Raw genomic sequence first — 13694 nt, 5'->3', positions numbered from 1 at the left:
AACGGTACTTGAAGCAAAAAAAAAAAAAAAAAAAATAATAATAAATAAATAGATAAATAAATAAATGAATAAAAGATAAATAAAAAATCTTTCAAATTAAGGCAAAAGAAATGATTTGTCTTTGACTATTTAGTATATCTTGCATTTGTTTCAACATGATCAACAATCAAATATTACCAAATTAAAACTTATAAATTTTTCACTGCAAGTCATCGTGTAAAAAAAAAACTAATTTTCTTTCATTATCCTGCTTTTCATCACTTCTCTTGCTCTCCTCACATCTAAAAATACCCCATGCATGGCACATCTAGTACTCAAATGCAAAGCATATGTCAGGAGCCAAAAACAACAACAAAAATACCTATAAATTTTATCAAAATAGTAAGTTTCAAATTTTGAGTCTCTGTGGTTACTTCACAAAAAAAGGAAATCCTCTTCAATCTCCACTTGCAACGGCACACTCTTATGTCACAATTAATCCACAATTTTCTCTATTATCTTTGGTACAGCACTCTGCATATGAATGTCCATGGCAATTCAACGTATTGGGTCCAAGAGTGTTGGACACACTGGCTCAAGTTCATAAAGGTAGTTTGAATAAAACCCATATAGTTTAAGTTTAGTTCATGAACTTCAACACGAAGAAGGCTTACCTTTTACACATGTGTATCAGAGCATGGTTATCATTGGACGCCTGTCGGTGCACGCAATCTGTCACACACATTTATGTTGACTAAATTTGCACAATCCATGAGCTTAAGTTAATCCACCTTTATGAATTTGGGCCATTGCCACCATATACCAAACACTGAAATATATCTGATGGGTTGATGAGTTATGCCTGACCCCTCTCCTGTCACAAGACCAAACATGCTTTCCAATCGAAAACATACCGTCTTTCTTCCACATCGAGCATCATGAACGTACATCCATCAATGTGACCTATTGTCATGGAATACAATCTCCATCCTCACATTTGACATGATTTTGAGAGTCAACACAAAGAACTATATGGACACTCAAACTATGCTTTATAATGATCCAGTATACACTACTGCTTTTTAGTCATAAACATCAATCGCTTTCTCTAGTCATTTGTATTTTTTTTTAATATCTATTCAAGTGGAAGTATTCGACCATTTTGACATGGACAATTGTCATTTTATTGAAAATCAATAAAATTGTATGCAAAGTAATCGACTGAAACATCACATATATGTCAGATTCACGATTTGTTACCTTGCAACAAATACCAATTTCTTTTGTTATGCTCAATGGCCAGAGTACTGGCATTCTCAAAAGGGCAAGCTCATTCCATTGGTAGCCTCACGTCAGTATTGAAAGCATGGGAAGAGGTGCTCTGCAGTTTAGGTAATAGTCATATTACAGCATTTGAGCTCTCGAATAGATCATTAACTTTCACTCTTCTCAAGGTGCATCCATTCTGGCAGAAATTTCATAAATTTCAAAAATTTCCTGATAGCATGCTGCAACTTTAACAGCTTCAATAATACATATTTTTTTCCTTTCTTACATGCATCTACTATCTCACTAAAGAATAGAATATGCAATCAAAGCAAAATCATTTAAAGCAATTTTTTTTTTGAAGTACCGTTCTGCATGTATACAATATTACATGCGTGTGCTGGAACTGTACACGCAGGGATAGAAAAATAAATGCCACAGGGGGCAATAAATACAGAAGTACAAAATAAAAGAGGACTACAAGGCGTTATGTCGGTGTATTCTTCTGTTCTGTTTCCGTGACATTATTAAGTCTATCTTCTTCTCCCGCTGAAATTACAATGGCGTCATCATCACCATCATCTTTTCTCATTTCCGTCTCGACGTCTTCGTCTTCGTCTTCGTCCTCAATTCCCTCAAATTTCACGCTGCTTATTCTCGCTCTAGCTAGAGGATTCTTCTCCGGCTCGCCAGGGTCTTCAAACTGTCGAAACATCACAACACACGCAAGACAATCAGCAAAGGAAAATGTAAACATGTAATCATGAATATCGTGGATTCAACAATATGAGAGTATCAATAGTTGATCATGGTGGCAAAAAGAATATTTTGCATAAAATCTCTGCACATCTTGAGCCATTTGGACCACATGATTTTTCTTCTCGTTATGTTCCCTCATAAGAGCAAAACTATCACTGACAAATTCTTGCATCAAAAGCCACTACAAAAAAAGTCTTCATATTTTTTTAAAATTCATCTTTCACTCTGGCATCAAGCATAAGACTGTTTTCAACTCAGATCAATTTTAATCATAAATGTCTCTCAATCTCTTTATAAACATACTAAACTCAAAAGGGATCATATAGTTTTGGTTGAGACCGAACTTCAAGTTTCTAACATTTTTTGGTGAGATTATGAGAACCCTCTTATGAAATATGAAAGAGCATGTAAGTCCAAGAGGACTTCAACATGTATATGCTTAAAATTGGTCTTGAAATGGCCGAGTTATCCAAACAGAGCAATCCCAATAGAAGGTGGGATCGACCTTTTATTACAATGGCTGTGTTTCACTTTTGGGGGGAGGGATGTCTCAGTCAGTCCAAACCGATTTTCATCAAATTAACTTTGAATTCCTCTTAGAATGGTATGCTCTGTATTATTTCATAAGTAGTTTCTGTATCTTGCAAAATGTTAAAAGCCCAATCCTCATCTCCACCAATACTATACCATCCCTTTCACTGACCTATTCCTGAACAAAGCATATGGTGATGACTCAAGTAATATCATGACTGAAAACTGACTTTGCTGTACTAGGAAGAAAAAATGCAGTTCATTTTTGTTTTAAGACTGAATTTATTGTTAAAGGACAAGTTCACCTTAATCAACATAAGGATTGAGAGAATGAAGCAATATTAGTAGAACACATCATTGAAAGTTTGAGGAAAATCAGACAATCCGTTCAAAAGTTATGAATTTTTGAAGTTTTTGTGCAGTCACCGCTGGATGAGAAGACTACTGCAGTGTATGTCACATGCGTACAACAATATAAGGAAAATATAAAGAGAATTTCACAAAATTTCATCTTTTGAAAAAAGTACACATTCCCTTGACTCGTTACTGACATATGTTATGGGTAATATTATTCCCATTGCCTTTAGAAAGAGGCAAGTCAAGTGCTCTTTTATTATGCGAAAAAAGTGAAAATACGTTGAATTTTCTCTACATTTTCTTTATACTGTTGTACTCATATGACATCACGAGCCTTAGTAGTCTCCTCATCCAGCGGTTCCAACACAAAATTTTTAAAAATTCATAACTTTTGCATCAATAGTCCAATTTTCCTCAAACTTTCACTGATGTGTTCTACTAACATTGCTGCATTCTCTCAATCCTTATGTTTATGAAGATGAACTTGTCCTTTAAGGAATGCATTTATTAGCCACTGGAGACAGAGCATCATTTTGGTTGGTTGCAGGCAAGCAAAAAAATTTAAAAAAAAATTTAAAAAAAGATCAATGAGAGGAAAAAAAAGGAACCAAAACAGGATAAACATGAACAAAGACATGACCAAGTCAATGACAGTTAGTCATCGTAAATAACTTAACCTTCAGTGGGCTCCTAGAAGAGCTGTCTCAGTATCATAAAATTCACCCAGTTCACATTTCTTTATGTACCGTCTTTCTTATTTTTTTTCTTCACTATCGTCCACTATACAAAAAAAAAAAAAAAAAAAAAAAAAAAATCATCGAATTCCATTTCCTATCAAGACAAAAGAAGATTCTCTTACGACTTCAAGAAATATCATATTGCACTTCATTTTTTGTAGGGGGGGGGGGGGGTGGTCAAAATGAAAGGAAGATTTCCAGGTAAGGGATGTTACTGTCACATTATCTACCACAGCTCTTTCCAGGTCCCATTCAGTAACCTTGTACAATGACTCAGTGACGAGTCAGCAGTCAGATTTTCCTCAAACTTTAATGTCACACAAACCATGGCCTCATTGATCCATTGCTTGGATTTCGCTGATATCATTCTAGTGAACTTTCTCTTCTGAGGTAAACCCTCCATCCCATTAAACTTCAGATAAGATAGCTAGTACATGTACCACCAATTAATGCCACTTAACAAATAAGATACCCATGAAATAAACATGGAACACGTTTTTGTGCTCTGACTTCACACTCAACAAACTGTTCTATGGAGTGGTTGCATGATCTGTCAATCACATATTCAGCCAAACATAAATGATGTATTATTTGATATATATATGATCATCATTCAACTCCAGAGCCTAAGGGCTACATAAAAAAAGACCTCCTGTATAAGCTGTTATTTTCGTGAATGAGGTCACAGATATTTTCATGAACTGATGTTTTTTGCCATTTGACATCGAGACTACTGTAAGTGTACTATTTCCCTAGCATAAGGCGACATTTTTGCATGTTGTAAAACTTAACAGCAAAATTGGTGAAAACTAATCCCTCGTGAAAATAACAGCTTATAAAATTATATAGTACTTGTGGTGTATGATCTCACACATAATGGCTTACCTCCTCTTTCTCCGCATTTTGTCTCCTCAGTTCAGCTTTGATGAAAGCTGCATCAAGAGAAGAAAAGAATAACAGTTGATGTATTAACAAGAGCTTGATGAGATGACATAATATTCAGTCATTCCATCTTTCCCATTCACTGGGATATAATGCCCTATGAGAAAAACACATAGGAACACACATATACAAACACACACTTTCAAACAATGGAATACTGGTAACAGTAAGGAATAAGGAATGTGCTAGACAATAAGGACAAGGACAACTTTATGTAATTATGGTATGAACATTATGGACATTATGGATTATTATGGACATGAAAGGTTTTTAAGTCTACACTAGTTCACGTCATGATTATTCACTTAAAGTGGCCTGTGACAGACTGTGCAGAAAGTAGTGTGCCTTACACTGTCCACAGTAACATAGCAATATATTCCATCCTCTATAAAATATACCTATTTTGTAGGTAAATAATGAACAGACTAAGCTTTCTGCTCCCCTCCCCCCCCCCTTCAGCCAAACATCTCCAGTCCACAATCTTTTGTTATGAAAGATCTAAACTTACCTGTGATAACTGTTCCTACTAGTAGAGCGACACACAAGAAGATATTCCCGACAAGGGAGCTGAGCTTGTTGACGAGAACCCCCATGATCAGGGTGAAGGCGATGCCAAATGTCTGTAAGTATACAAACAAAAACACACATGCAAGTAGCTCATAAGTCACATTCATACTCAAATTCTGACAATCAAAAATATAAAACTGATATGTCCACTGAAACACAAATGACCATAGCCATTTCATTAATCCTGCACATTTCTTAAATGCCTCCCTCTGTACATACTATTGTCGGCTGAATAACAATTTTGATCCACTTTTGTGTTTGTATAAAATACCTTCATACAGCATTATTTTGACAGCTAACAACAACAACAACAACGATTGCTACAAAATATGTTGAAGACTGACTGCAGTGTTATCTTAGAATGACATCTCATTTGTTTTGTGCAATGAATGTCCCGAAATTAATTTTCTAATGAGGATTTCATTGTAAGTTTGCAAACCATGAATCACAGATATTTTGCTTGAAACCGGTTCCATGAAAGAGCATACCCCTTCTCCTACGTGTGAACTCGGGTATGATATGTATGATGCACCTGCACAGAAGTTTGAGGAACGTGGAAACACAAACCTGGAGGTTTGGTATGTGTATCGTGCCGAAGCAAGGATCGATCACTAACATTCATCCTTAATCAGCGCTCACGACTGTAAATCGTCGTGACAGCTGTTCAGTGACCCCCAACATCGCTACTTGCTCGCCTGCACCGACATTGAGATATTTTGCAGGTCATTGTACTAGTCTAGGAGCAAGAGCTACCGGTACATTACATTCCCTTACGATCACTGCTCTCCCCACTTCATAACAACATGGGGAGCCATATTTATCACTTTGGTCATATATCATTTATACCATATTGCTTATCTTCAATCTGGAAGAGAAGATCAATGGTTTCACATGTGATATACTGTTAAAACATAGATGTTTGCGTGCTTGAAACTTTTGCGAATTTCACAAGGAGCCATGCATGATTCACAAAAGTTAAATACGTGGGAAAGCTTCTGGCTGCACAATGCACTGAATGCCAGTGGAAATTTGCAAAAAATTTCATCCCGCAAAAAAAAAAAAAAAAAAGACTGTTGGCTTCAATTTATGAAAGTTTCATGCTGCAAATGTTACTGGTTTAACAGTATAAAGGACTGAATACTACCAGTATATTGCCAAACTGATGAGATACCAGAATAAAAACCACACCTAACACTATGTTTTATCAGAGTTCCCCTCTCCCTCTTCATCAACTCTCTACAGGGAGGGAAATGCCAGCAAAACAGTGCACCATTTCTTCATTTCAATGATACTGTATAACCATGTGCTGTTTTCACTAGATAAGAAGGCTACAAGAATTTGAGATGTCACTATAGTGGACCGACAGAAAGAAAACATGAAAGAATGTCACAAAATCTTTTTCTTTGTGAAGTAGATGTTCCATCACCTTGTTGCTAACAAATGTTACGGGCAACATTATTTCCCTGCCTTGTGAATAAGGTAAAGTGCTCTTTTCTTAACATACATGTATGCTACAAAAAATGAAAATATGTGGAAATCTCTTCCCATTATTGTGACAACACAAATATTCATAGCCTCTTACAATCCAGGCATGATTTAACCAAACCTTTCAAAATTCAGAACTTTTCAATGGATTGTCAGATTTTCCTTAAACATCACTGATGTGTCCTTTGGATATTTCTGCATTCCCTGAATCCACATTTATAGTTGGAGTTAATTAGCCTCAAAATATATCAGTAACACTACTACATGATTGTATAACCTTACATTTTAATCAAAGTATGATTGTATGATTATGTATGTCATTACCCAATAGAAATGTACAAAATTCTGCATATGCAATTTTTCTTTCTGCAATTCAGACATCTGAATGGCTGCAAATGAATTTTGAATAAACCATTACTATTACTATCTATATTTCTATTACTAATACTATTACATCTCTAGACTATGGAATACATGTATGTGGCAAGAATTCTCTTTGGAGCAGAAGAAGGAAATGCTGAAGGTCTGGAAGGCAGACTAAATGCCAAGAAGACATTGATCTAGATCTCTATAACAATACTGACACTGTCATGTGGTAAGATGCAAATGTGTTACATGCCCTCACGGACATGAGCAAAAAGTGTAAATATGCACAGGGCACTAGTGTTTAAGCTCTTCTATCAGACCTGACAAGAAGTCAGCATATTGACTAACCTCTCTTTGTAGGACATCAAACAGAGGAATAAACTGTGTCAACACCAAAATGTGTTTGCATTTGAACAATTTCTCTCTTAATGGGAGGAAATCCCAATGCAGTTTCTCTCTAAATTACCTCATTTCCAAGGCAATATCAAATATATATACCCACAGCTGGTGTGCAGTGAGCAAACAAGAATGTACTACTCAGACAAAGAACGGAATGACAATGAACACAGGTAAAAGTGCACAAATATGGCTCCCAGCTAATAATCAATTACAGTCAATTATCCTCCATTGCTGCCATGTGTCAACAGTCTTTAGTATCAAAATTGCATAATATAATTTACTATCAAAGTGCAATAAAGTAATGTCCTAACAGCATTTTGTCCTTGTTAAAAGTACAGTTAAACTCGCCTAAGTCGACGTCGCATATGTCGAATAATCGCGTAAGTCGATGATTTTAAAAAGTCCCGATTTTTCCCCATTGACTTACGTGTATTAATTCAACTTACAAGTCGAATTTTGTAAGTCGAATACTCGCCTAAGTCGATGAAATTCCAAGAACACTTTCACGGAAAAACCATTGAATTTACTGTGCCTAAGTCGAATAAGATTTTATTGTGTAATAAATCACTGCCATTTATTATTCATTATTTATTACTCAATCATTATTTTATTTGTCAGATGAGTTTGAGGTGACAAAAAAATGATCTAAAATCAAAATTCAAAGCGATATCATGGGATCGTTGAACTCTCTTCGTGTTTCGAGGTCCGCTGGTACAGCCCTGTCAGCTGTCGCGCTACGTACGTACAGCGTTCGTACAGTACACATGCGTTCATTTACAAGTATTGAGCTTGCAGTGTAGCTTGGCATTTGCAGCGCTGTGCAGTGGAGTGGTATAATGGATGAAGCTGCTGAGTTTTCAAAGCGGAAAGTAGGGGGAAAGTTACGGGCACGGGTAAATCAGAATTGCACCTCTACACGCATTTCAAGCCACAGTATGGTAAACTGGAATCAATCACTGCTCAAATATCGTTCATATTCACTTCCCCAAGGTTTAACAAGGGTGTAATGTAATCGGACCTGTGCCAATACTAATGCACTGTCCATGCAAAGTTAACCGCGGCCCTGCCGGGCGACCCGTGCTGCGGCACACCGCTCCAGCTCTTGGCTCCAGAGTAGACAACATACATGTACATTATACATACATGTATGTACGTGTGGTGAAACTGTAAGTCGATTTTTTTCGACTTACGCACAAGTCGAAAATCGCCTAAGTCGATGTGTTTTGCTTAGTCCCGAGAAGATCGACTTATGCGAGTTTAACTGTATTACCATTTAATGACATTTCATACATTCAGTCAACAGTATATGCTTGCCTTCAAACCAAGAGTCTGCAATTTAATTGCTTTAATTCGAAATGGAAGGTTTCCAACAAGAATATCATACTTCAACAAAAACAAAACAAAACACCATTCTCCAAAAGACGACAAAACAATCGGGTGTTGTGAAGACAACACCACTGTTGATGATCAATGCTCTAAATTGTATAACTTGTGTTATCTGACCAAGTGTTAGAGCTTGATTCAATACCATTGCTAGCACTAGCACAGAATTTGAAATTACTCATTGAGCATTATCATAATTAAGTTTGATCATCAATACTTACCATATTTAATCTGAACACTAATCATCTAAAGCACTTATCTTCTTTAAATATCAATCTAGTAACATATAGAGGAGAAGATTAAGATTTGTTGTAATCTGTACCTGAGCTGAAGCGTTCAGCAGGCCAGACGAAGTGCCCTCCGGTTCAGGAAATGTCAGCTCAGCAGCAAACTCAAATCCAAGTGGAAGATATCCTGTCATGAAGAACCTGCAGTCACGACAAATTATTAGGGAATGGGGGATGAAATTACATCACACTACAAACTCGACAGAGTTTGATTGGCGGCGTTGTGCCCTTCCTCGCTCACAAATTGGTCTCCGCAGAGTCACCATAGAATCAAACATGGTCAATTTTTGTGGAGAATTTTTCCGGTCTGCAACTTGTCTCTGGGACGCCTCTGCAACACATCTCTATGCTGTCTCTTAGTCGTGGCCGAGTCGTGGAGACCAAAGAGTATAGAAGCTACGCTAAGAGGGCTTACTCTCGTGAATTCGCATAGTACGCTCATGGGCGAAATACGGACGCCACTGCGCCATTAAAAGCAACACACCGATAGAGGGCGTATATTTTGTGATCATAATATCAGTGCCGCATAACTGGGCCCTCGTATTTCTGTCTCCCTTTCATTTTTTCCCTTTTTAGGGTGCATACAGGGTAAGAGATGTACTTAGGATCTCGTTTTGTCGTACAGAAGTATCACTCCTGTCTAATCCTGAAATGTATTTGAAGAAATGTCATTTATTTTCCAATCTGCAGTCCCACAAAGTTTGAGCTAAAGTAGACCAAACTATATTTCGGGAGGGAGAGAGAAAGAGATAGATGGCATTTGTCAGCTCAAACACAAACTTTGAGGGACTACAAATTAAAAAGTAATAACATTACTTCAAATTTTTTTTAACGTATCGACAGAAAATATACTTCTTGTGATATTTTGAGGTCTGAAACAGAATTTTACAATTTTAAAATGAAGAAAGTGAAAGGAAGGTAGGGTTTGCTCCACAGGCTCACGTGTTAAGAAGATCGTGGTATTATTACTAAAATGGCCGCCATTGGGCTCCATGTGGGGCTCCATGGTGTACTACACCCGTTTGCGTGCGAAATCGCGAGAGTACGCCCGCTTAGCGTAGCTTCTATACTCTTTGGTAGAGACTATAATCTTGTCCATGAGGTTGCAGAGACCAACTGGCAACCTACAGGAAGCGTCTCCATGACTGAAAAGACATCTCGGGAACACCGTAAAAACACTGCAAATATTAATGGTTGTCCTCTGGTTTGGAGACGTCTTTGACATTGCCCTGGAGTTGCCTTTTTGGTGAAAGCGCAAGCTATTTTTTGGTCTCTAGAGTTGCACAAGTCATGGCAAATTCTCCTCCTGTGAGACAGGCCTTTAACTACATGTGGGCAGCTGGCTAAATCTTCTAACTACTACACTCAACTTTGCTGATTTAAAGTCGATCTCGCATAAATCAAATAGTCGGCTATTAAAGTTGAAGATTTTTTTCAAGTCCTCTTCTCTTCATATTCTATTGATTTTCATCCCTCATAAGTCAACTTTACAAAGCTATTCTCCAGTCCAAATAGATTTGACTTAGGCAAGGTTGACTGTAGTAACATGGGACTTTGTCATCTGTTTTAAAACGCATTGTAGAGGAACCTTGAATTGATATTCTGGTATCCATAGAAGGGTGACAGGACAACTTAATAGCAGAGACTCTTTCAGACAGTGTGGGCTTGCCGAAGATCCTGGCATAGATAGCTCACAACTCGGCCAACTAAACCTCTACCTACAGACTTTAGACTCCCCGCGACTTGGACTCTGTGCAAAGGAAATATTAAGCTTCCCCCGATTGTAAGAGCTAGTCAAGCATCGTGAGATTATGGCCTGTCTGCAATACAACACCACGGCCGGAGTTGATGCCGCGTTGTCATGGTGACCAAGCAGTGGCTACCCAGGAGATCTGAATGAAGGAAATTCATGATCAATTTTTCAAAAAATCTCCTCCGTCCACACTTCCGACTAAAGACTGGATCAAACCAATCACTTTACCAAATAAGTTTGACCAAATTCACTTTGTGATCTTAGATCTCACTAGGATGCAGTCAAGAGATGAATCTCAGATTGCCACAAATATTTTCAGAAAAAAAAATGAATAATTTCACATGCTACTTACTACTACATTGCAAATTAAGTAGACTTCTTGGTATATCATACTGGGGGGGGGGGGGGGTATTGAATGCTATATTCTGAATGTAAAATTGTAAATTATAATCATCTCAATAGTATTACAAGCATGTTCTTCAGTTTTTGCTCATTGAGCACTGCGTGTGTATTGAGTCTGGCCTATTGCACGCTTAAATTACATCATTGCCTCCAAAGCAATGGAAACCTTATCTCCTCATTTAAACAACAGGAAAACGAGGGTTTCTTGAATGAAATACAGACACGGTCATGCAATTTGCCCCCCCCCCCCACACACACACACTACACACACACACACACACGACTGTACTGCTTGGCCTAGAGCAAATCGTGGGAAATAGAGTGTGTCAAGGAAGGAAGTTGTTGGCTGTGATGGGCGGAACATTCTGCACAATGCTGCAAGAATGGCTCGTTCCTACAAGTCTCCGACTGTAAAGCAGAAAACTCTCGAAAGATCAACCACTAGCGAGGTGCGTGATCGGGGGGAAAAAAGGTCTTTGGACCGCAGCTACTGTGGTGGAACTTTTCCCTGTCATCCTCAAAGGTCAAAAGAGTTACAAGATGCATTTTCATGAGCCAAACACATTTGCAATTCACTAGTGTTTTCAAACTGCAGCCAGAATTTTGATTTTAAAAAACAAAAACAAAAAAACTTTTATATAGAGCATCCCCTTGACAATCATATTTTTGCATTCTGACACAGAACATACATGACAAAACTACAACAAAAAGTAGCCTTCGGGTGTATACACACAATTGGTATCAAACATGGTAAATGAAAAAAAATTTGCACAAGTAATTTCGGCTTTCTGTTGGGCGAGATGAATTCTGCATGTCTCTAACTCTGCAGAATCAAAGACATAGAACAATATTACACAAAACCAGTAAAACAAGAAAAGCTAATTTCATGTGGCACAAAATGTATGAAAATTTCCACTTTTATAGTGTGAGACCCATTTATTAGTAAATCAGTGTAAGACAGCTCATATCATCATAATAACAAAAACAAATGCCAAGTCAGTCACTTATAAACATCTTCATCTCATACTTCACTGAAAGGTAGAGTTATAATCTGAACTAGAAAAGCACTTGGAGGGTGCAGACCTCCGCCAAGCAGCTCATTTCCACCCATTTACATATATGTACACATATGTTGAAAAAGGCCCCTTTTCCCATTTAAAGATTCTTTTCTAGTGCCTTTACCTTCACTTCCCACTCAGTGCATGGATGCACACCTCAAAATACACACAGATTGAATCCTTTGTTTGTGAGCCCTATTTGCCAAAGATAAAGAATCCTTCAAAAAATTCACATAAATTCCCAGACGCAGACAGTAATCTCGATCACTACCAGAATTCTATCATCTGCTCCTTGGGTCATTATCCACTTTTCTTATAAATTTCATCCAAATCTGTTTACCTTTTGTTTTTTTGAGCTACTTTCTCTTCGTCCTTAGCTACTTTGCAAACACACAAATAAACAGACAGACAGACAGACAGACAACAAGCCAATACCAGCAAAAAAAAAAAAAACATAAACTCCTTGGTGGAAGTAATTATGAATATTCTCATCACATGCCTGCCCAAGCATACTTGGGTTCAGTTCTGAATCTGGTAGGCATGTCTTGTTTGCAGGTAATTTATCCCTCTGCACGTGGGCAATAGATGTCCTACAGATGTAGCTGAGGTAATGCAAAATTTACCTTTTACACTGGTACAGCACGCATGGTCTAGAATATTGGCTCGTAAAACATGCAGCACACTGCTCAGATTGATTTATAAAGTCCCTCTCACTGAACAGTGTACCCCTTAAAGGGATGGTATAGTTGTGGTTGAGATGGAGGATTCAGAACTTAACTTTTTGCAAGATAATTAGAAACCAGTTGCGAAATATTCAAGAGCATATAATTCAATGAGGAACTCATATAATTCAATGAGCATATAATTCAATGAGGAAGTTTATTTGATGAAAACTGGTTTTCAAATGGCTAAGATATCCAAAACCAAAGTATAACAAAGTGGTCCTAATAAAAGGTGAGTCCCAAGTTTTATTAGGATCTCTTTGTTTCTTTCATCCCTGGTCTTGTTCTATCCTCTGATTTCGTGCAGACTGAAGTGGGCATCTCAGTGACATGGAGACTAGGTGACAGTCTGGCAGCAACTTGGCGGTGACTAGAGTCTTGCTGGTCACGTCTGCACAACATCTCCAGGGAGTGTCAAGACTCAAACATGTTCGATTTTTTTGGGAGACCTTTTTCTGGTCTCCAGCTGGTCCAAGACATCTCTGGGATGTCTCCTTGCAGTTGCTGCTATAAAAGTCACAGAGACCAATTTTGTCTGTAAAGTCTCTAACGCGTCTCCGGGACCTTGCTGAGGACCATGGCAACCTACCAGCAACAATGTGGAGACGTCTCAAAGACTTCTGGGTGATTAGGTTGTCACCTTGTTTGGAAACAACTCTTACATTGCTCTGGATTCATCTTTGTGGTGCAAGCACACAGTC

At 37.8% G+C, this 13694-nt stretch overlaps 1 protein-coding gene across 1 annotated transcript in view; it reads right to left on the bottom strand.

Annotated features, from left to right (window-relative positions):
• Positions 1-907: 907 nt before the first annotated feature.
• LOC140245039 (choline/ethanolamine transporter flvcr2a-like) overlaps positions 908-13694 on the bottom strand; it is a 54921-nt gene continuing 42134 nt past the window's right edge. The window contains exons 7-10 of the mRNA XM_072324632.1: positions 9094-9199; positions 5080-5191; positions 4515-4561; positions 908-1948 (exon numbers count right to left, since the gene is read on the bottom strand). Coding sequence (XP_072180733.1) covers positions 1733-1948; positions 4515-4561; positions 5080-5191; positions 9094-9199 — 481 coding nt within the window. The 3' untranslated portion in view covers positions 908-1732. The remainder of the gene's footprint in view (positions 1949-4514; positions 4562-5079; positions 5192-9093; positions 9200-13694) is intronic.

The sequence above is a fragment of the Diadema setosum genome, chromosome 22, assembly GCF_964275005.1.
Source record: "Diadema setosum chromosome 22, eeDiaSeto1, whole genome shotgun sequence".
In the NCBI taxonomy this organism is placed as follows: domain Eukaryota; kingdom Metazoa; phylum Echinodermata; class Echinoidea; order Diadematoida; family Diadematidae; genus Diadema; species Diadema setosum.
The sequence above is the reverse complement of the archived record's forward strand: the minus strand, read 5'-3'. Positions and strand labels throughout refer to the sequence as shown.